The 22,279-nt window shown below is 39.7% G+C and overlaps 8 protein-coding genes and 1 pseudogene across 9 annotated transcripts; 4 read left to right on the top strand and 5 right to left on the bottom strand. All coding sequences in view use genetic code 12, as the record gives it.

The window, feature by feature from the left end:
• The first annotated feature begins 116 nt into the window (after nucleotides 1-116).
• Nucleotides 117-8,243, top strand: CANMA_005355 (annotated as a pseudogene). The gene is made up of 4 exons: nucleotides 117-1,819; nucleotides 2,207-4,467; nucleotides 4,600-5,895; nucleotides 6,160-8,243. Coding segments are annotated over exons 1-4 (7,344 nt in total).
• A 44-nt stretch (nucleotides 8,244-8,287) lies between these two features.
• On the bottom strand, nucleotides 8,288-10,606 carry ZCF30 (Zcf30p; the record flags this gene model as incomplete). Its single annotated transcript, XM_051817728.1, has 1 exon — nucleotides 8,288-10,606. One exon carries the CDS (start codon nucleotides 10,604-10,606, stop codon nucleotides 8,288-8,290), a length of 2,319 nt encoding a protein of 772 aa, XP_051669087.1.
• Nucleotides 10,607-10,821: 215 nt separating this feature from the next.
• On the top strand, nucleotides 10,822-11,310 carry CANMA_005353 (uncharacterized protein; the record flags this gene model as incomplete). The annotated part of the gene is made up of 1 exon (XM_051817727.1): nucleotides 10,822-11,310. One exon carries the CDS (start codon nucleotides 10,822-10,824, stop codon nucleotides 11,308-11,310), a length of 489 nt encoding a protein of 162 aa, XP_051669086.1.
• A 90-nt stretch (nucleotides 11,311-11,400) lies between these two features.
• Nucleotides 11,401-12,113, bottom strand: CANMA_005352 (uncharacterized protein; the record flags this gene model as incomplete). Its single annotated transcript, XM_051817726.1, has 2 exons — nucleotides 11,401-11,987; nucleotides 12,056-12,113. 2 exons carry the CDS (start codon nucleotides 12,111-12,113, stop codon nucleotides 11,401-11,403), a joined length of 645 nt encoding a protein of 214 aa, XP_051669085.1.
• A 220-nt stretch (nucleotides 12,114-12,333) lies between these two features.
• On the bottom strand, nucleotides 12,334-12,702 carry CANMA_005351 (aminoacyl-tRNA hydrolase; the record flags this gene model as incomplete). Its single annotated transcript, XM_051817725.1, has 1 exon — nucleotides 12,334-12,702. The coding sequence occupies one exon, from the start codon at nucleotides 12,700-12,702 to the stop codon at nucleotides 12,334-12,336; it is 369 nt and encodes a 122-aa protein (XP_051669084.1).
• Nucleotides 12,703-12,963: 261 nt separating this feature from the next.
• On the bottom strand, nucleotides 12,964-13,575 carry CANMA_005350 (uncharacterized protein; the record flags this gene model as incomplete). Its single annotated transcript, XM_051817723.1, has 3 exons — nucleotides 12,964-13,137; nucleotides 13,191-13,223; nucleotides 13,309-13,575. 3 exons carry the CDS (start codon nucleotides 13,573-13,575, stop codon nucleotides 12,964-12,966), a joined length of 474 nt encoding a protein of 157 aa, XP_051669083.1.
• A 119-nt stretch (nucleotides 13,576-13,694) lies between these two features.
• Nucleotides 13,695-14,798, top strand: CANMA_005349 (uncharacterized protein; the record flags this gene model as incomplete). The annotated part of the gene is made up of 1 exon (XM_051817722.1): nucleotides 13,695-14,798. One exon carries the CDS (start codon nucleotides 13,695-13,697, stop codon nucleotides 14,796-14,798), a length of 1,104 nt encoding a protein of 367 aa, XP_051669082.1.
• Nucleotides 14,799-14,844: 46 nt separating this feature from the next.
• On the bottom strand, nucleotides 14,845-16,272 carry CANMA_005348 (uncharacterized protein; the record flags this gene model as incomplete). The annotated part of the gene is made up of 1 exon (XM_051817721.1): nucleotides 14,845-16,272. The coding sequence occupies one exon, from the start codon at nucleotides 16,270-16,272 to the stop codon at nucleotides 14,845-14,847; it is 1,428 nt and encodes a 475-aa protein (XP_051669081.1).
• A 1,217-nt stretch (nucleotides 16,273-17,489) lies between these two features.
• MLT1 (Mlt1p) lies at nucleotides 17,490-22,274 on the top strand (the record flags this gene model as incomplete). Its single annotated transcript, XM_051817720.1, has 1 exon — nucleotides 17,490-22,274. One exon carries the CDS (start codon nucleotides 17,490-17,492, stop codon nucleotides 22,272-22,274), a length of 4,785 nt encoding a protein of 1,594 aa, XP_051669080.1.
• Between the last annotated feature and the right edge of the window lie 5 nt (nucleotides 22,275-22,279).

Raw genomic sequence — 22,279 nt, 5'->3', positions numbered from 1 at the left:
ACTCATGTACCGATATTGTCTCATCTGAGGGTTTGGCTTACGCCGCACCAAAGAAAAAAAATAAAGAGAAAACATCTTGTAAATCAGTGACATTTCTACTGACACGTTCCATACAAATGTCGTCGTATGTGAAAGGAGGAGCATGGACAAGTATCGAAGATGAGATTTTAAAAGCGGCTGTGCAGAAGTATGGCACCAATCAATGGGCAAGAGTTTCATCATTGCTTCCTAAAAAGACAGCAGCTCAAGCAAAATCACGATGGGTCGAGTGGTTGAATCCGTTGATAAACAAGTCGGGTTGGACGCCTGACCAGGATAAGAGGTTAATTGAGTTAACTAGATTATTGCCAAATCAGTGGAGATCCATCGCGTCCACCATTGGGAGAACAGCAACTCAGTGCGTTCAGAGATATCAGCAATTAATCGACGAAGCGTCAGAAAATAATGGTAACGATTTAAAATTGTCGGGACCAGGGATTGAGACATTACCTGCCGTGGGACAATCAGCTGCTGGGATCATTGATAATGACGAGACAAATAATGATCCCAACTTTGCGCACGAGACACGGCCGGCTCACGTCGGATCTGATGAAGATGACGACAGTATGGAGGATGACGATAGAGAAATGCTTGCTGAAGCCAAAGCTAGATTATCTAATACTCAAGGTAAAAAGGCAAAGAGGAAAGCACGTGAGAGGATGTTGGAGGAAAGTAAACGACTTGCTTTGTTGCAAAAGAGAAGAGAAATGAAGGCGGCAGGGATCAATATCAGTTTGCGATCAAAGAATAAACGAGCAAAAAAGGATTTTGATTATAATGCAGACATCCCACATGAAATTGTTCCACCAGTTGGTCCTTATGACGTCAATGAAGAAACCAGGCACAATGAGATGGAGTTGGAGCAGTTTAGAAACCAAGTAGCTAAACAAGGGGTGAGTTTGAAGGAAGTTGACGAGAAGGTTAGTGTTATAAAAGAAAAGCCCCGAGATGAGAAGAAAAGAAGGAGACCGAGTGATGCAATGAGCGAACCAAGGGAACTCGATACGAGGCGAGGAATAGAGTTTAAGAAACAAAAAGTGGAAGCGTATGAGCCAGCGGTGCAAGAAAAAGAAATAGAATCTGCATCGCAGCTACGATCACCAAAGAAGCCCAAAAAAGCTATTGTTCCTGTACTAAAGTCTCTTTTCGAGCACTTACCAGAACCTAAACATCATCAAGGTAAGCCCACGTCTATATTTGATGAAGTCAAGAGTGAATTGCAACTTCCAGTAGGCTCGTATGACACACTTAACTCTAACATGGAGACTCAACCAGAAGTATTGCCAACTTTTGACCAAGGCAAAAGCAAACAAAGAAGATCTCAGGCTATACAGCGAGACCTCCCTATTCCAAATCCGCTAACGGCAGAAAAGTTTTCAAATTTTCCTCAAGCAGTAGGTCTACAGGAAGAGCTCGCCCAAGAGTTTCGGAATTTGATTGGGTTAGACTATCGAAAGTATAAGGATCCCAGTTTCTGTGCGTCACTTAAGGATGATTTAGGTCAGGAAATATATGACAAGGTAAACAAAGAAGTTGATGATGAATGGAAGAAATTACAAGAAACTAATGAGGGACGCTTGTTGGAACCACCAAAGGCGGAATCACTCCTACGGTCATTCGAAGCAGCGGAGAAAGTAATTGGCAAATTACATGCGCTCCATGATAAGTCACAGAGTTTACTCTCTAGTAGTGTTAATACTTCACATTATGAAGCAGAGAGTGATGGTAAATGGAGTCGAATTTTGCAACATTTCCAAGACTTGGCTGCACTTGATGCAGAGTATGCACTAGTGCAGTCCACTTTGAATAATGAGAAAAGAGGAATAGATGTTGAATCCAAGAGGTTAAAACTTTCTGTAGATCGAATATTCGATTGTGTCGAACTGATACGACAAAGAATAATATCGAACAGCATCCACAAGCAATAAACGGATTTATAAAGTTATATATGAGTAGAAAATTAACAACATTTTTTGTACCAAGTAACATTTTGTCAATGCTGAAGCTTTATTCGAGACGAAGTTTATTGTAAGCATGTCTAACTTCTTGTTTGGGATGCGCGCGCATTCAAAAAGAACCAAACTTATAAACAAAACTCTTTAGTCTCCATTAAGCTCTACATGTCAATGACAACCAATTTGTTGAGTATTCCCTTCAAGCAGTCTAGACCTCTAGACCTAGGTGAAGAATTGGGTAAAACAATAAGTGAACGATTTTTCCAGCCTGCGACTTCATTTAAATCAGACCTAGCGTACCTCACGTCGCTTCGCAATGAAATCACTGACATTAGCAACAATACAGCTTTCCCCACAACAAAAGCCACACTTTTGAAGTTTTTGGGCAAATTCCACGAGTATCTAGGCTCGATTAAGTCAGTTGAACAGAAATTCCCCTCTGATTGCATTGAGTTTGGTTGGTTCATTACAATTTACAATGCCCCTATTGGTCCTATAAAGTTGCGATCATTGGAATACGAGAGATTATGCATTATATTTCAAGCTGGTGTTACGTACTCCCACCTTGCTTTAAGTGAGTCTAGGAATACAGATGAAGGGCTTAAAAACTCATGCCAGTATTTTCAAAATGCAGCTGGTTGTTTTGCATATATATTGGATATAGTGTCCAACGAGCCACACATCGAGATATCAGGGGACCTTAACAACCAGACAATTTCTTGTCTCAAGGAGCTCATGCTTGCTCAAGCTCAAGAAACTATTTGGCAAAAGGCAAGGAATAACGAGTCAACTAAGGACTCCATTATTGCACGACTATCTTTTCAAACTTCCGAATATTATGCAGAGGCATTAAAGTTTGCCAAGCTGTCGGACTTCATCAAGTTGGAATGGGTCAATCACATTGCAGTCAAGAGGTACCATTTCTTATCCGCAGCTCATTACAGAAGCAGCGCAGTCGCTCTAAATTCGCTCCAATACGGTGATCAAGTTGCACATTTACGAGTAGCTTCAGAAGCAATTTCAGAAGCATTAAAGCATAAAAAGTACGTTAGTGAGTGTGCGATTGAAGATACTATGGGATTGGCTGGAACTGTTCGTTCGACCCACAAGATCGCAGAGAGGGATAACGATTTGATTTATTTAAAAATTGTTCCTTCAAACAGTGAGCTCAAGCCCATCAATGGGGTATCAATGGTAAGAGCGAATGATTCGGCAGTTGATGAAAATGTTAAGCCCAAACCTTTATTCAAGGACTTGTTACCGTTTGTTATTGTTCATGCTGCTCAAGCCTTTAAATACAGGACGGACGACTACATAAGAAACGTCATTTATGAGCCAATTCAAAACCTAAATCACTCTATTGGCAAATTTCTCAATGAAAGGAACCTCCCAACCAGTATTGATGCCCTTCAGCAACCAGAGAATTTGCCAGAAAGCGTACTTAGTCACTCTCGTGGAGTCATGAACTCTGGGGGTTTGCAAGTTATTGAGAATACACTTTCAGAGATCCACCGCTTAAGCATTGCTTGTCAAAAGTTGGTTGCTGAATGCGAGACTCGGATAGATTTAGATAAACGTGAGGATCAAATGCTCAGAGAAAAGCAGGGAACGAATGAGATTAAAAGGGAGAATACTGATAAAGCAGCTAGAGCATTTATTGAAAAGATACAACGAATGAAAGATTATCTTGAAGAGGCAAGGAAAGGAGATGAAGTTGTTAGAAAGAGATTCTTGGAGATCAGGGATGTGCTAGAAGTTTATCTGGGAGGCTTTCAGTCTTTGAACAAATTTGTGCCAAACTCAAATTATATAAAGCTAGAAAAAGTGGTAGCTGATATCGCTGCAGCCTTGCGAGATTACATTGACAAGTTGTATTTCCTTGAATCAGAAAGACAAAAGTTTCTTCGTCAGCTTGATATCAAGATGAAAGACGGCAATCTTTTGCCGAAATTAGTGGATGAATATAAACGAAATGACAAGGCTATGTATGATGACCATGGTAATTTCAAGTCAGCCAGGCTTGAGTTAGTCTATGAGGATCATTTGAAATCCTTTTCCACTGAATTAGCTTTTCTTGATGCGACAAGAGCAAAACAAGTGGAGCTCGAACGAGAAATTGATGTTGTCAACCGCAAGTTTATCAACCAGTACCAAATCAATGTTACTTCAACACAACAAAAGAGACAAGAGGCATTACGAACACTAGGTACCGCTTTTGTGAAGTACAATGAAATCCTTTCCAATCTTGCTGAGGGATCGAATTTCTACAACGATTTCATCACGAAAGGGAATACCGTCCTACATGAATGTGAAGACTATTTGAACCAGAGAAGGTTGGAAAGTCGTGAAATTGAGACACAGCTTTTGCGACTGGATGAGAATAATCATGGTACCACTGTGAGATCCCCACCAGTTGTATCACTGATTGCCAAAAAATCAAATGTTTGGGATCCAAAATCCGATATAAGGTTTGGTTAGAGAGAAAGAACACAAAGAAAAAAATTTTTTTTTTTTAAATTGTGCATCTGTCTTAGCTTCGTAGATTCTACAACATATCTCCAGAATGTCTAACGTATGATATCTAAGTTATTCAATTTCTTAAAAGTACAAATGAGTAAACCGTTAAAGAAACCAATAATAAGTATTGTTGGTACTACAGGTGTTGGAAAATCTCAATTTAGTATTGAGTTGGCTAAACAGATTAATGGTGAAGTTGTCAATGCCGATTCAATGCAGGTCTATAAAGGAGCTGACATCATCACCAACAAACATCCCATTGAGGAGCGTGATAATGTTCCCCATCATGTGATGGATCATGTTGATTGGAGCGAGGAATATTTCATCCATCGATTCAATAAGGAAGCTAATCAAGCAATTGAAGATATACACTCACGAGGTAAAATCCCGATTATAGTTGGTGGCACACACTACTACCTCCAGACGCTACTTTTTAACAATAAAACTATAGAGAAAAGTAAAGAAAGGGAGTTGACAGTGGAAGAAATTGCATTGTTGGATGGTCCAACAGAACGTTTATTCAAAGAGTTACAAAAGATAGATCCGCTTGTGGCTGAAAAGTTCCATCCTCAAGATCATAGAAAGCTACGACGTGCAGTTGAGATTTGGTACACTACCGGTCAAAAGCCATCTGACTTGTATCTAGAACAAAAGTTGGACGAGCTAGAGCGAAGTTCGTTAAAATACAATACTCTACTATTCTGGCTTTATTCGGAACCGATTATTTTACAAGATCGACTAGATAAAAGAGTTGACAAGATGATGGGTATGGGGGCTAAGGAGGAAATTGATGAATTGTATCAATACTACGTGAAAAATGAGAGCAACTGCGCTAGTGGGGTATTTCAAGTTATAGGTTTCAAAGAGTTTTTGCCGTGGTTGGAAAACGGCAAGCAGAATGAGGAAGATTTTCTGCATGGGCTCGAGCGGATGAAAATCAGGACTCGGCAATATGCCAAGTATCAGGTTAAATGGATCCAGAAGACTTTGCATTTAGAGCTCCAGAAAGAAGCCAAATTCGATTATGTCAACGGTGGACGATTATACGTTTTAGACGCGACAGATTTATCTCAATGGGATAGTAATGTACGCAGTCGGGGTTTGACCATCGCTGATCAATTCTTTAAACAGCAACATGTGACATTAAAAGAAGCTCCTGACAACCTAGCAAATCTTCTTAGTGAAAAGTCGAATTTGAAAAGCAACAAAAGTTTTGGTTCAGAGCAAAGGTGGAGACATTTCAAGTGTGATATTTGCAACGATAAAAGTGGAGAGGCATTTGTCGCTGTGGGGGAAGACAGTTGGAACCTTCACTTGAACAGCAGAAGGCATAGGAAAAATACAACTGCGAGTAGCAAGAGAAAACATACAGAGGAGATGATACGTTTACATAAAAGGCGAGACAATCAATAAGGAAGTGAGGTGGTTTGAATCTCTAATGGCAAACCTTATTGCCTTTTCATTGAGCAATACATAATACCATTAGACGCGTAAGTAAAGACTTTCTGTTGCTAAAATCTCTATTGGAGTATGATTTTCTGAAATACATTGGGTAGCGCCCTTGTTTACCATTTCCGGATTAGGATGTTGATCCAAAACACCCCTAGATCTTCGCTGCGATAAACATTTGTACTATTTAACCACACAGTTATACCATTCTTACGGAGTCAAGAGAAAGCGCATATATATTTCAATATGGCGCTCTTTGAAGACCAGTTTTCTAGTATTGATATCAATAAATCGCCAAGAAGAAGAAAAGCTTATCCACAATGTCTATATCCAAAGAACCAGACTCCGTCTCATGAGAGTATACAGCCATCGCAGTTGGAAACACCAAAACGACAACCTAGCAATGATACCAAATCAAAAAGCACTGTGAGGCGACAACAACGTGTTCAAAGTGACAACACTCATGAAGCGTGCCCTTTTTCTGAAACAGCAGTGTCAAAAAAAGACTTCCAGTTTTCATTCATGAGAGCAACTTCATCGTCGATTCAAAAGAGGCAAAGTTCAAATCCTTTCAGTTCTTTGTCATCCTCGAGTGCAGTCGTTACTCCTTCGTCTACGCGGAAAAGATATGAGTATTCAAGACATCTTTCAAACAGTTCACGGACAAGAAGAATAGCACTGGGTCAAAATTTGGCAAAAAACTATAACACAATCTCCGCTCCGCTTGAACTTGAGTGCTTGAATGACTCGCCTTCCAAAAGTGCCATAAATAAAACAAACACATCGTGTGTTGAAGCGTCGCCAACTAAACCAAGGCGACACGTGACGCAGCCTATATCTTCTCTGTCGGATGTATTTCAGAGACTATACACACTGAAACCAAAATCGAGTGGCAAGAACCTTCAAAGTCATACTGTGACTGCACCGAAATCCTCAAACGGGGTGAAGGTACAAACGGTTGGCGAACTTTACAAGACGTTGTATGAAAAAGATGCCATGTTATTCAAATCTTCGACCTATAATGTTTCAGAAACATCTGCTAAAAAAACAATAGATATCAAGAATGTATCCCTTGATCAGCTTAACATATACGAAAGAGGAGAAATAATACGAAAGGAGGATATATACTATGTGCCAACGTCACACGAACGCAACATCAACTTAAAGAGTTATGGGAACAATTTTGGATTCGATGACAACACGGGAAATTACATAATATATCCACATGACCACATAAACTACAGGTTCCAGATTTTGCAAAACATCGGCAACGGGTCTTTTGGCAATGTGATTGTGGCCAAGGATCACAAGTTTATAGGAGACAATTTGGTGGCTATCAAAATCATCAATAACAACTTTAATTCATCTATTCAATCAGTCAATGAGATAAAGATGCTCAAGCATATGAAAGGGAAGCCGCATAAAAATATCATTGACTTTTATGAACACTTTAATTTCAGAAGTCATATCTGCATTGCAACCGAAGTGCTTTCACTAAACCTATATTCTGTTCTTGAGATTATCAATTTTCGAGGATTCTCCATCGATTTGATTAAGAAATTCTCGACACAGATTGTAAGTGGGCTCGCATACCTACATTCTTTGAAAATTGTTCATTGTGACATTAAACCGGAAAATGTTATGATCAAGTTACCAGAGTGCCCTCAAGATGAAAGTCTTGTCGTCAAGATAATCGACTTTGGCTCTTCTTGTTTTGACAATAAAAAGACGTTCACATACATCCAATCGAGGTTTTACAGAGCCCCAGAAATTATTTTGGGGGCAAATTATGATAACAAAATTGATATTTGGTCGTTAGGTTGTCTATTGGCCGAATTATTTACTGGCTCGCCTTTACTAGCAGGAAAGAATGAGATTGACCAAATCGGGTTGATGTTTGAAATTTTTGGTGCTCCCAAGTCTTCAACTATCCTAAGGATGCGATCAAAGTTATCGAGAAATTTACTCCATTCATCAGAGAAGGTAAATTTGACATTGAATTCACCAAGTGAAAAGCAGATAAGAAAGACATTGTTGTACAAAATATTCGATCTTAATGGTAAGATCAACATGTCCATTTTAAACCATTACAAAACAGCATCAAATTCCACAAAGAAGCAATTCAAATTGAACTCGAAGAGCTTGGAAGTTTGTCTTGGTGTTGGAAGTTCAGGATCGACATCTGCTAAGCAGTTTATAAGCTTCTTGAGACGTACATTTGTTTGGGAGCCAATGGATAGAGCCAGTGTAGACGATTTACTAAAAGACGAGTTTCTAGCATGAATACTTTATTTAAATATAGAATGACAATCTATTAATCATCACATTCATGGATGACCATGATGAGATCCCGGCCACGCACTAATTTTTTCAGCCCTAGGTGTACTTGCTCTGCTGCTTTCGCCACTTTCACTCATCTCTGTCAATTCCACTATATTATCGCTAGTCTCAACAAATAAATTCACTTTTCTTTCAAATACGCCTCTTAACTCCTGCTCTTCAAGAGTAGTCATGAATTCCTTAACTTCGGCAAGTTTCTCTGCTTCCAAGCTTTCTAAACTTCGGATAAACCTCGACCCAAAATTAGAATCGATTGGTAAATTACTATATATCTTTCTTTTCAAGATACCCACCGTTCGTAAGTTATCAAGCAATTTATCGTAATAGATCTCCGGGGTTAGTGTGACTGAGGCATTGTTTGACTTTGCGGGAGGGTTGATGAGTAATAGTGCTGCGTAATACAACATTACATGTATATGCACGGGAACATACTTCAAATTATCAAGAATATCTTTATCATTAATGACCAAATTTATGACAGTGTGGGCTGCATTCAAAGCTATGTTGGCGTTGATGGCGGCTTCATCAGGCGATAGCAACTCCTTGTTAGAGATGAACTCATCTTCCTCGCGCGACGAATCAGAATCCGAATCTTCTTCACTGTCAATTTCCTCTGTTGGTGGTCTCCTCTGTATCCCCGTACCCATATCCCCTCTTATAGTGTTATCCCAAGCCGGAAATAACCCACTACCGGTTGGATTCATTGATAGCTGTCTAACTGCTGACGAGTTTATATGCATTTTAGCAAAGTTGTAATATATCAAAGTGCTCTTTGTCGACCACACGGCTCCATAGTTTCCAGGAGCTAATAACACGGTCCAAGAAACCATCCATTTGTCTAGCTCAAGATTGCTCTTCGACGGGATTCCAAACGCAGATGGCATCAACAAGTCCCAAGCATCGCCACGAAATGCTTCACTCAAAGCTTGGTTATACTCAACTTGAGAAACCAACCTTAGATCGGTAAATTTTTGCTTCAATAGCATTTGGTGCACATCAGCTTCAGTAGGTTCCGTACTTACCAGTGCATTTGATTCGATCTTGTTCTCTAATTGTCTCTTGGCTTGTGATATTTGCTTTTCATCCTCATTGACTAAAAGCTCTCTGCTATGTTTTAAAGAATACTCTTGAGAACTAACCAACGGCTGCCTGTTGAATGCCATACTCTGTTGACCATCCAACACATACAACAAATACCAAAGTTTCAAATCGTCCTTGTTCTTGCCGTAATTGGGGTTGTTCAACCCATACTCCTTAGCAATCTGTAGGGCTAACCCAGTGAACATTTGTGAATCAGATAGCCAGAAACTGCACAATATTAATGCAACAATTGTATTAAAGGCACTTGACTTATCCGTCGGTCTATTTTGATAAAAAAGAGTACCGCACAAATCCCGCAAGTAGCCCAGTAGTTGCGATGCCTTGGAGGAGAGCTGAGGATGATGAATTGATGCAATCGTTGAAACGGCACAAACAAGAACAGGGCATGTCTCCCAAATATCGTCGACTTTGAACTTTGATATCTCGAATCCAAATAATTGTTGAGCTATATTGGAGTCAAAAAACTTAAAAAGATCCTTTGCTTCTCTCTTTGTCAAGAATCCATCCCTGAAATCCTTAGGGTGTGATCTATTGTATTCGGTATCATTATAGCCATCTTCTTGTCCAAGGTTACGGGCCATTTTTTGTCGCTTAGAGCCATTATCAGATGCATGGTGATTTGTGGAAGATATTGGGGTTTCTAAATAACGCAGCTCGATATGTTCATGTGGCTCTCGCAAAGGTTGAAAATGGTTAGCATTGAATCGTGCTTGAATGTCTGCTGAGCCTGGCGTCTTGACGGCATGCGGTTGGTTCAGCTTCAATAGATCTACCAAGGAGTCAATTTTGTTGTCAAAGGAGTTCAAGCGTTGCTCTATATCAGACTTCCACTGCATGTCTTTATTTGAAGCTCGCTCCACATGCAAAGGATTATTTGGGGGTAGTGGCGACAAGCTTCTTTTAAACGGTGGTGAGTTGAAAGTGCTGCGGCTTGGAAGTAATGCTGGTATGTTTGATACCACGGGTTTTTGTCCACTCGCTAGATTCATAGGGTTGAGTGCTATGGGTGTAGCAACAGGGGGTAGCTTGGGTGCATCTGAACCTAGCGACGGTAGCTTCAATGAAGGAAGTTTATGCACAAATTGACAAGTGGCCGCTTGGCCTGTTTTGAGGCATCGTTGGCATGGCAAGGCACCTTCATAAACACATTTAACTTTGGATCGTTTGCAGTTGCAACAAGGTTTAGTCCTCTTTTCCTTTGCCATGGAGACCACAATAATCGTTTAAAAAATGTGGTCAAACGGAAACAGTGCTTTAGTTCTATCTGCTGCTACTTCGCGAAAAGGTTTTTGATGTCTCTGACAATGGTAGCGCTCCTAGTTCTCTTTTTTTTGGTTTGTAGAACTTGAGGAACCCCATATTCGAAAGATCGAGCACAATCTCAGTAGACAACCTCCTTTTAACAACGGCACATCCAAAAATGTCAATGAAAGCCAAAATTAAGTCCTTTTTCGGAGCCAAGAGGCAATATGCCGTGGCTGGTGCTTCTAATAATCCTTCGAAGTTTGGGTACAAGATTTTGAACTGGTATGTGAAGCACAATTTATCCGCTATCCCAATCAACCCAAAGGAACAGGAGATATTAGGCCAACCAGTTGTGTCTAATGTCACTCAAATTATCAAAGCTATTGAAGAGCATAAAGATTTAAATCAGTATAAAACTGCTAGTGTTGATGGTTTGAGCATCTCGTTCTTAACTCCCCCACCAATAACTGTGTCAACGTTGAAAGAAATCTCCAGTATTGATGGCTACAAGTCGGTGATTAAGGGATTATGGTTCCAACCTGGTAGCTATGACCAAGAGGTATTAGACTTGGCCCAGCAATTGGGAGAGTTTGACAAGGTTATCGAAGAAGATGAGTGTATCTTAGTCAGAGGTGAAGAGGGCTTGCTTTCGGCAAACTTGTAATCACGGAATTGACATATTTCACAGTTTATTTATATGATACTATAAATCAATAATCCAAACAGCGTAATCTCAGACATTATACGGTGTAGTTTAATCAAGTATTTTCTTGATATAGGACCCCCATCCCTCGTCACCATCTGAGTTGTGCTTTTCGGGCTTTGATCTTGAATCCTCTTGTACTTTTATTATGTAAGGAAACGGAGAGCTTTCGAGTGAGGTTATAGGCGGTATGTGGTCCTTGTGTCGATCCACGAAATCGTAAATCTTCACCAAACTATCTTCAAAGCTTTTCATAGATATTGTGACTGCCCTTGAGTATTCTAAGCCAGCATGCTTGGGTCGGTGTATGCTTGGACCTTCTTCTATTGGTAGAGATTCGACGTTGATTGTCCACGTTTCCCATGCTTTCATGTCGTCATTCTCATACTCCCTACCAAACCATCCAGAGCTCTTTCGTTTCTCATTAGATTTATTCAAAAATTGGATAGTGATAGTTCCCCTTGCGGGTAGTGGCTTGCCCTCAATGCGAGTGCGTATAAATGTGGTGATCTTTTCCTCTATCAAAGAATCAAGGTCAGGCAAATTTGCCACCAGGGGGTATGTAACATCAAGAAACTCCCTTGTTGCTGGAGTTATTGGTCCAAATAGCCTGTTAAAGAATATAGTCCATATTATGCCTGCACGTCAAAGTTAGTATTTGCCCGTTGTTGAGGTGGTGATTTGCATTCGTGGAGTCTTTGCATACCTTTGATAGATTCTCGTAAGACTGACCTTTCAGCAACTAACTCAATAGTAAATTGCATCTGACCACATTCAAACTAGGTGTGGAGAACGTTTTTGTGGGAGAAAGTCGTTGCAGTATTAGTGGTATATTGATAGAGAATAGTGATATAAAGATTCTAAATATTTTGGTTTTCTGTTGTCTCTCCTTTGACTAAGAAGAACTCCTTTATGCAGTATATGATTCACAGACCTAAATTTACAAAATAAATATACAGCCCTATCTCACTCCCATCCAAAGTTTCAAGATTCTTTGCTCTCTCTTTGTAAGTGATCGAGATCGGCCTCGATCACGCGCTCCAACTCTTTCACAACTTTAGGCAACACCACTAAATTTAAAACCTCCTGCTCTTTCGCGTCAAACTTCAGTAGCACATAGTCAGTCACAGTTTTAGAGCTTGGCCTTCCAATTCCAATAGCGATTTTCGAATATTTGTTTTTGTACATTCCATCAATAGATTTAAGACCATTGTGACCTCTTGAACTCGTGCCCGGTTTCCTGATTTGGATTTTCCCCAACTCTCGCTCCAAATCATCGTGAAGTACTATCAAACTCGATTTTTTATGAAATTGTTGAAAATGTTTGCGTATTGCCCTGCCCTGAAGGTTCATTAAAGTTGAATCAGATATGAACAAGACGAGATTGGGATATTTTTTTGAGAGATAGTAGTTTCCCTTCTTATACAAGTGGTCTTTCCAATACGTGTGGATAAGTTCGTCCATCACTCTATGGCCGACATTATGTCTGGTGTCTTTGTATTCGGGCTCCGGATTTCCAATTGAGCAAACAAAGAGACATCTGTGCAATTGTAGGTATGGGTCAGGTTTTATCGGCAAGAATGCATTAGCAAGGCCCCTTAGCATTTGCTCAGTTCACTTTGTTTTGTTGTTGTGCTCTGCACCTTCTTCCATTGCCAATTCTTTTGGGAACTTCATTTTTTCGAAACCAGCTTGAAGATATTTTAAAGCCGCTTTTATGGAGGATCTGACAGATTCAATGTCACCCTCTTTTTTGACAACCCAATTTGTAACGTTATTGATCCTAGACTATGGTTAGAAAATTGGTCCTTTCATTGAAGTGATCTAAAAAAGATACATACGTAGGCTCGCTTCTGTTTACGTCCGAGTTCAAGCTATGTTCAAGCAAAGCGTCTCTGCGCTGCAAAAAGATATTTGTTAGTGCGACTAGAAACACACAAATGAATAATGCACACATACCTCTGAGCATTCAACCAACTTCAGCTGGATTTCCAGCGAAGAGAAACAGTAATTCTCAAACATGAAAGTGACGCATTCTTGAAATTTATCCCAGTCCATCGCCAACTCTTTGTCTTTCTGATCGACCCACATCTTAAGTTCGTTCAATGCTTTGTAATGAATACTGGACGATACATCTTTCAAATTAACACCACTTTGCTGTAAGCACTTTCTAATATCCTCCAAAGTCTCTACTTCGTGTAATACTTGATTAGGCATTGTAGTCATTTCTATTGTTGCCTGGTATAGTGGTAGTAAGGGAAGAAGGCAGAAAAACAGAAAATGGTTTTCTATTTTTTGGCTGCTAAAAATTTTGATTTATATTTGTTACACACCAAGAAAAGCTAATGAATCAGGAAGTCAATAAAATCTCCAACCAGTTCTCCAAAACACTCAAACTAGTTGACGAAAAGTTTATCAAGAGTGGCAAGTTGGAGTGGAGGCAGATAAGACGTACTCCCCAATTTTGGAAGCAAAAACTTAACTATCCAGGAAACTCATACACAAGTGATGAAGAGTTCAATGCCATGGAGTCACAATTTAAGGCTCAGGAGATCCATTTGAAGGAATTATTGGAAGAATTGAAGGATTTTGCAAAGACTACTTTGGAGTTATTGAAAGGGTCGGAGCTAGTTGCGCATGGGTTTCAGGATATAATCGACCCATATAGTAACTTTAAAAATTCAGCAGACACTATTGATGAAGCTTACAATTCTTGGACCAGGATAAGTACTTACAAACATCACATTCAGTCTATAAATTTTGCTAGCCAAATAAATCTGTTCATCAATAACGACTATAAAAAATTAGAGGAAGTGGGCTGCATATCGAAATTAGTTTCGAAAAAAATTAATTCAAGACACGTATTCTTGTTGGACTATGATAAGCTATACAACGAGTATGAGGTGCTATGTGAAAAGCAAGAGCGGAACGAACTCTCTTTGAAACAAAGTAACAGTATTTACTCGATCAAGCGGAAATTGGACGACAGCAAGGTTAAGTACGAGAGTATCAACGCATGCCTAAAGTCGAACCTCCCAAAGTTTTTATATAATGTACAAGAGGTGATCAATGTGTTGCAGATTAAATTCCAGGTATTGAATGACGATTTTTTTAGGTTGCTTGTAGCAAATTTGCAAATGGTGCAGTCGATTGAAGATATCAGTACCATCACATTTTGTTTCAAAGAGAGAAATGAGCCTCTCTTTTCTGAAATAGAGCAACTTTCAATTATCACGATCAACCACGCTGTTGACTATTCGAAATCGGTACCAGAGGCGGATTTGGGTTTCTGCTACGCACTATATGATTTTAATGGTGTGGAACCTGGAGACTTATCCTTCAAGAGGGGCAACAGAATTAGGATCTTGGAGAGAACAGGATCCTGGTGGGTAGGAGAAATAATGGGCCAACATGGCTCATTTCCTGCAAATTATGTAAAGCTCGAATAATGGTCGTTTCTTTGACTCCAGTTTAATTACACTTTGCTATTATAACTTACGCTGTCAAACCTCTTTCATACTTGTTTACACACTTTTGGCAACAAAATTGTCTTCGAATAGGCACGTTTCTGTTTTGTAGTATATCCCACCATTCCAAAACCTCAGCCATTGGCTCGACAACTATGATACCACACTCCGAGCAAGTGTCTCGGAATTTTCCTTTTTTCAACGCTTCGATAATTATTTGGTGATATAACTTTGGTGTGTGCTTTTTCCACAACTTTGTTTCAGAATAAGATACGTCGTGTTTTGCAATTACGTTGAGGCACAAGGTTTTCAACGTCGGTAATTCACTAACCTTGGGGGTTAGAAGCTTGATTGGCGATCTTGACCTAGGAATAAATGTTTTCGCATCTTTGTGATTCATTGGTATAGCATTGTCTGATACTGGAATAAATGGGTTGGGGCCAGAAGTAAAATTTGTTAGCTTTTTCAACTCAAGAATCTGGTATGGGAGAAACATGAGCTTATTAGAGCTTAATGATAAGTCAATCAAGTTTCCCAATTTTCCAATTAGGGGCGGGACTGATTTTAGTTTATTTCGCCTCAATGATAAAACTTGCAACTTGGTGAATTTAAACAATGAAGGCGGAAGTTGAGTCAAGTGATTTCCTGTGAGGTATAGTTGGTAGGGAAACTCTATGGACGCTTCATCGCTGAAACTGTCAATTATGACCAAGTTATTCAAGTCCTTAATCTCGTCAGGAATCTCGTACAAATTCATTGATTGCAAGTCTATCACTGTTTTAACATTCTCAAATGCATCCAAGATTACATTTCGTGCCTTATTATAGGCAGTATCCCGTTGCTGCTGTCTTACCTCTTCATTCTCTGCATCTGCTTTTGAGGATGACGGTGTGTTTCTTGATTTGTCATTGAAACTTCCTCTATACCTATTGAACTTGTCGATCCCAAAATCAGGTTCAGAACTTATTGGCTTTTGTGGCGACGTCTTCACAATGTCTCGACTGCCCTCGTACTTTTTAGGTGGCGACCTTGGCACTTGGAAGCTCGTTGTAGGATTAGTGGCAAAATCAAATTCCGACATTAGCTCGAACCCATTTTGTTCAGCCCCAACAGGACTGCTTGGAGGTAGTGGAGCACTATCGTTCACCTCTTCGTCAATAAAAGTGGGTTCTTCCTCATAATCAGATTCAGAGTCTTTGTCCCCAATAGTAGCTTTCTTTACGTCGTCTTTATCGTTGAAACTCCTCCCCATTCTCCGTTTTAATGAGGGGGCATTCAGTTGCAAACTTGGTCTGTCAATGCCTTGGTATGCCATAGTTTTCCTTGTATGATAGATACTACTAGCATTTTCATCGATAACTGACTTTTGCCTCGGCGCTTTGTTCAAAACATCGGACTCATTAAACGAGGATGATTTGGAGAATGCAAACGGCAACAAGAAATTTTGCTTTTCCATTTACAATCTTGTATCTGCAACAGTTGGGCTATGTAATTTGAGTTCTGAAAGTGTATGTGTCTATAATGCGTATTGACAAGGTGAATCTGCTGTGAGGTATGATGCAGTAAAGATAATGTCCGGGAATGACATATATAGATGGAGTGGAAGACGAAAACGGGAAAATGGTCAAAAGATGAAGAGAAGAAAAGATCAAAAGATCAAAACGCGTTATTGTTTTTGTGTACAAAAAGTCGCGAAGTGGAAGACCCGATACGGAAACATAGATTTCAATTGTGGTATCGAAATAAAACTGAGGATTTAAATGGTAAAGTTTACATGTATCATGAAGGAGTATTGATATTTCTAGTCCGTAGACTTATTTTAATTAAAGATGATTAACTGATCAAGGGATCAAGATCAAACGGAGTTGGAGATAGCCCAGACAAAAAAGATACTTCTTTGTACCAATTTAGCGCAAAAAGTTCGTAAGACAATAAGGATATAAAACATTCCACTTGAGGCCAAAACGAAAAAAATATATAACAGGATGCTATGTTATACAACTACTAAACCTAAAGTAGATCCTTTAGTCCTTTATTGGCCGTATCTTTGATTCAAAAGTACGACCATTAAGATAAGTTTCTTATCTATTTGAAGTATTTAACTGTGGCGCGCAAACTTTTGTAATAAAGATTATAAAATTGCCGATGGTACACAATTCGTGCCGTTCCACCAGAAAGTAAAAAGATAACCGCCTTTGATTAAGACTTGGAAAACTTTAAGCAGTGGGTATTTAATAGGAAAGGGCAGTAAAGCTCAAAGAACATGATGGTTCTTAGAAGTTAAGGATAAGGAAGCTAAACTGTTGTGTAGTCAAATCCATTAGTATGAGAAAGCACTTACTCTCTTCAACTAAACTCTAATGTGTACTGCCAAGCGTTCCATTTTAGTAACAGATTAATGCCGACAACAATCACAAAGCCAATCGTCAAACCCATTCAATAAAGTGGCTCTTTGTTTCGACAGCTGAAAGAACGCAATTTGCGATGCAAAACAAAAACAAAAGTAAAAAAGAGAGTAAAAAGTAGGAAGGCTTCGATAAGATAAAAACCCCTTGAAGATTCTCATATATAAAATAGCCAAACCACAATATTGAAAAACAATATAACAAGGTTCAGCTATCTCAACCAAAGTCTACACCTGCTGACACTTTCTTTTCAAAAGAATAATCAAGAATGAGTTTGTTTTCAGATGGCTCCGCCACTGGACCAGAATTTCAAATTACCAGTCTCGAATTCTCCGTCCTCAACCCCCTTGCTTTATTGCACAATTTCAGACACTCAATATTTCCTTCGGAAGCCAGTGTTAATGTGTTTCAATCTACTAGCTGGTCACTTCCGCCGCCTTTGTATTCGCCTCATAGAAATGCCTTGAACCCCCTGTTCTTGATTCTTATTGGGAGCAGCTTGTCCTTGATATTTTCAGTATTCATTGGTGTCCAAATTGTACAACTTTTACGATCAAAAACATTTGCATCCAGAAAATCAACGGGAACTTCGTGGTCCCAGGTTGTTCGAGTCTTTTTAGTGTTAACTCAATTCGTCCTGTTGCTTGCGCTTTACACCCTAGTGGAGAATAGTTTTATTTTCAACAACATTGTGGCAACGTCACTCGCCACTGTATTACATTTACTTGAGTATAGAAAATCGTCTGTGCCAGTGGCATCACTACTTTTCTATTGGCTTGCAAATTCATTATTCCTTTTTGTTGTCGTGGTCCAGGACTCTGTATCGAAACATCATGTGCTTCTGGTCGATTCTGTCAGCTATGCTTTTGAAGTTGCAGTACTTGCAACTAGTGGATTGCTTCTTATTCTCGAATCTGGATTCTATACTCCAGGCTTTCAATTAGAGGACAACGATAATAGAGCCTCCATTTTTTCACTGCTTTCATTCAGCTTCATACAACCGGTCATCGACAAGGTCTACCTGACGGATGACATCAAGCTTTCAGAACTTCCCAAAGTAGCCGATAATCTAGCTTGCGATGAAGTATATCCGGTTTTAAAACATTACTGGAGTTACGAGAAAACCGTCAAGTTCCATTTTCTCAGCAAAGTTTGGTCGGTGATTAGAAGACAAAAGTATGAGAACTCACCAGTATTGTTTGCAGCAGTATTCAAAACATACTATGGATATTTATTAACCAATCTCTTGTTGTCCTTTATCGAGACGGTTTTGCAGTTTTCTCAGCCATTTGTCTTGATGAAATTTCTTGCATTTTTTGACATCTATCTTTCCAGTGCTGAGGATAACAAGCCGCCAATTATCATTGGGTATTACTGGGCTGGTGTTATGTTCCTTATAGTAGTGGGCAACTTCATCGTTTATAACCAGATGACTATTTTGCAGAATAAATTGGCTGTTAGTATTAGATCCTCATTGACAACTTTGGTGTACCAAAAGGCATTAAACTTTTCCCCAGCATCGAGACAGAAGAAGCCAACCGGTGATATTATCAACAACATTTCAGTAGATATTGGTCAAATAAATGGATTGTTTTTGCAATTAGGCGACTATTCTGCGGCTCCAATCAAGTTAGTGGTGTGTCTTGTTGCATTATACAAATTCTTCAATGCAGCATCTTTCTTTGGACTTGGGGCCGCATTGTTATCGGTACCACTAGTTACATTAATCAATGCGACTGTGATCACTAGCTACAAACGGATGATGAAGGACAAAGATGATAGGACAACATTGATTACCGAGATTGTTAATCTGGCTAAGAGCATCAAATTGTATTCATGGGAAAAGCCAATGTTGGAAAGATTGAGCGATATCAGAAATAACAGGGAGCTACAAAATCTTAAACTGATTGGTGTCATTATTGCTCTTGCACAGTTTTTATGGACATGTGTGCCATTTTTTATCAGTTGTGCTTGTTTTGCCGCATTTGCTTGGTTGTACAGTATTCCATTGACTCCTGAGGTGGTATTTCCGGCATTGAGTTTGTTTGATTTGTTGATGGAACCAATGATGACTATACCGAGTGTAGTAGTGCGCGTAGTGGAAACGAAAGTATCGCTAGGTAGATTGACGGAGTTATTGGTATTGGAAGAATTAAGTCCCAATCAGAATGGGAAAATCAAGCGGGAGCTTTTACCGAAAGGTGACTTCTCGGTGAAAATAGACAACGCCAACTTTGTATGGAACGCCAATGAACCAGATCAATCGTATAAAGACGAAGAAGATGAAGTTGTGGGCCAGAGCTTGAAGAATGTTGCCTTGAAAGATATTAATTTTGTGGGCAAGAGGGGAAAATTGACTTGCGTGGTTGGAAAAGTTGGAAGCGGTAAGTCTACCTTGCTAAGCGCGATTCTTGGTGACATTCCTATTCAAGGAGCCAACTATCAAGATGAAGAGAGTGCTTCACAGCCAAAGATCGAGGTATTTGGCTCTATCGCTTATTGTCCACAATCACCCTGGATTTTGAACGGTACGGTCAAAGAGAACATCTTGTTTGGTCATAAATACGATTCCGAATTTTACAGAAAGACGATCATTGCTTGCGAGTTGGTTTCTGATTTCAAAACGTTACCAGATGGCGATAAAACAAATGTGGGAGAAAAAGGGATATCATTAAGTGGTGGCCAAAAGGCGCGTATTTCCTTGGCAAGAGCTGTTTATGCAAGAGCTGACATATATCTTCTTGATGACGTGTTATCTGCTGTTGATGCTCATGTGGGAAAAAACTTGATTAAGCAAGTTCTTGCTAGCGATGGAATAATTGGAAATCGTACCAAAATTTTAGCCACAAATTCCGTTCCTGTTTTGCATGAAGCCAATGACATTTATCTTTTGGCAGGTGGTGCTATGATTGAACATGGGAATTATGACAATGTGATGAGTAGAAAGGGGGACTTGGCAAATTTGATTAACGAATTTGGTAGACAAAATTCCGATAAGCTGAGAGAGGCGACACCTGACAATGAAATACCAGGAAAAGACTTGGTAGAGCTCGAGGAGGCAGAGGTGGATCATACTCTTCGCGAAACAATTGATGTAGAACTTACGTATGGTTCATTGCGCCGAGCAAGTGTCGTCTCCTTTGATCACGAATATTCGGATGATGATGAGGATGATTATCAGGAGAATTCGGATGGCTCGAATAATCGTAAGACCGAGATACAAGAGGAGGAGAAAGAAAAGGGAGCTGTTCCACTTAAAACTTTTTTCCGATACATCAAGGAAAGCAATGTTGGCTACTTTTCGATATTTTTGATATCTAGCATCGGAGTTAGTCTCCTCAATGTGGCAGAGACGTATATTTTGAAAGAATGGTCAAACATAAACAAAGATCACAATTCAACTGTAAGACCAGGATTCTTCTTGGGATTATACTTTGGAGTTGGTGCTTTGGGTGGGGCTTTGACCTATTTGGGCTTATTCATCTTTTGGTCCTTTTGTATTATTCGCGCTGCGGGGTACTTCCACGACACTATGGCTAAATCAATTTTGCGCTCGCCAATGTCCTTTTATGACACTACTCCCGTGGGTAGAATATTAAACAGATTCACCCAGGATATCTCCAACTTGGATATGACATTGCCTTTTACATTGATAAGCTTTCTCCAGTTGATGGTTAAAGCCGTTATTACGTTGGCCGTTGTTGTTGCCTCGTTGCCCAGTATGCTTGTGGTAATTTTAGTTTTAGGAGTGATATACAACTACTACCGAGCAAGATTCATCCCTACCTCAAGGGAGTTGAAACGATTGCAATCTGTTGTGAACTCGCCAGTTTTGTCAGTAATCCAGGAATCACTAAATGGTGTTGAAACAATAACTGCATTCCACCAAAAAGACAGATTTATCCACAAGTGTAAAAGATTCATTGATGAACGGACTTTGGTTAATATCGTGAATGTTGATATCATGCGGTGGTTATCAATGAGATTACAGTCTATTTCTGCTGTGACATTACTAGCAGCTTCTGTGTTGTCCGTGCATTCGTTAACTGGAAGCCATCCTTTAGTACCAGCCATGGTTGGTTTTGTCTTGACTTATGTCATCACTGTGCCATCCATCTTGACAGCCATAATCAACTCATGGAGTATGGTTCAATCTAGTGGTGTTGCATTGGAAAGGATCATCGAGTACTGTGACTTGCCGTCGGAGGCTCCTTTGATCATCGGGGACAAGAGACCGGATGCTACATGGCCAGCTCATGGTGTCGTTAAATTCAACAATTACAGTACTAGATATAGAGAAAACTTGAATCCGGTATTGAAAGACATTGGATTTACCATTGAGTCCAGACAAAAAGTGGGTATTGTTGGAAGAACAGGTGCTGGAAAATCATCGTTGACTTTGGCCTTGTTCAGAATCATTGAAGCTACTGGTGGTAATATTGACATTGATGGAATCAACATCAGTGAGATTGGCTTGTATGATCTTAGACACCACTTGACCATTATTCCACAAGAGGCACATACCTTCAGAGCATCAGTCAGAGAGAATTTGGATCCCTTTGGCGAATACAATGACGAAAAATTGTGGAGGGCATTAGAGTTGGCCCATTTAAAGGAGCATGTTGAAAAGATGGAATCGGAGCCAACCGAAGCGGAGAAGGAAGCAAGCAAGAATCCTGACGAGCTACCCAAGAAACGCGGGTTGGATGCTGATATTGAAGAGGGTGGTTCCAACTTGTCAGCAGGACAGAAACAGTTGTTATGCTTGGCCAGGGCTTTGTTGAATGAGACTAGTAAGATCTTGGTGTTGGACGAAGCCACTGCTGCGGTCGACTTCCAAACAGATAAGATCATTCAAGAAACAATCAGAGAACAGTTCAAAGACAAGACCATCTTAACTATTGCCCATAGAATCGACACCATCATGGATAGCGATAAGATTCTAGTATTGGACCAAGGTAAAGTTGCTGAGTTTGACACACCACAGAATTTGCTCGAGAATAAAAACAGTATATTCTACTCTCTTTCAAAAGAAGGAGGTTACATAGATTAGTGATT

The sequence above is a fragment of the Candida margitis genome (assembly GCF_024628925.1).
Source record: "Candida margitis strain CBS 14175 chromosome Unknown scaffold39, whole genome shotgun sequence".
Taxonomy (NCBI): Eukaryota; Fungi; Ascomycota; class Pichiomycetes; order Serinales; family Debaryomycetaceae; genus Lodderomyces; species Lodderomyces margitis.
Note: the sequence above shows the minus strand (reverse complement) of the source record. Positions and strands in the feature narration are given on the sequence as shown.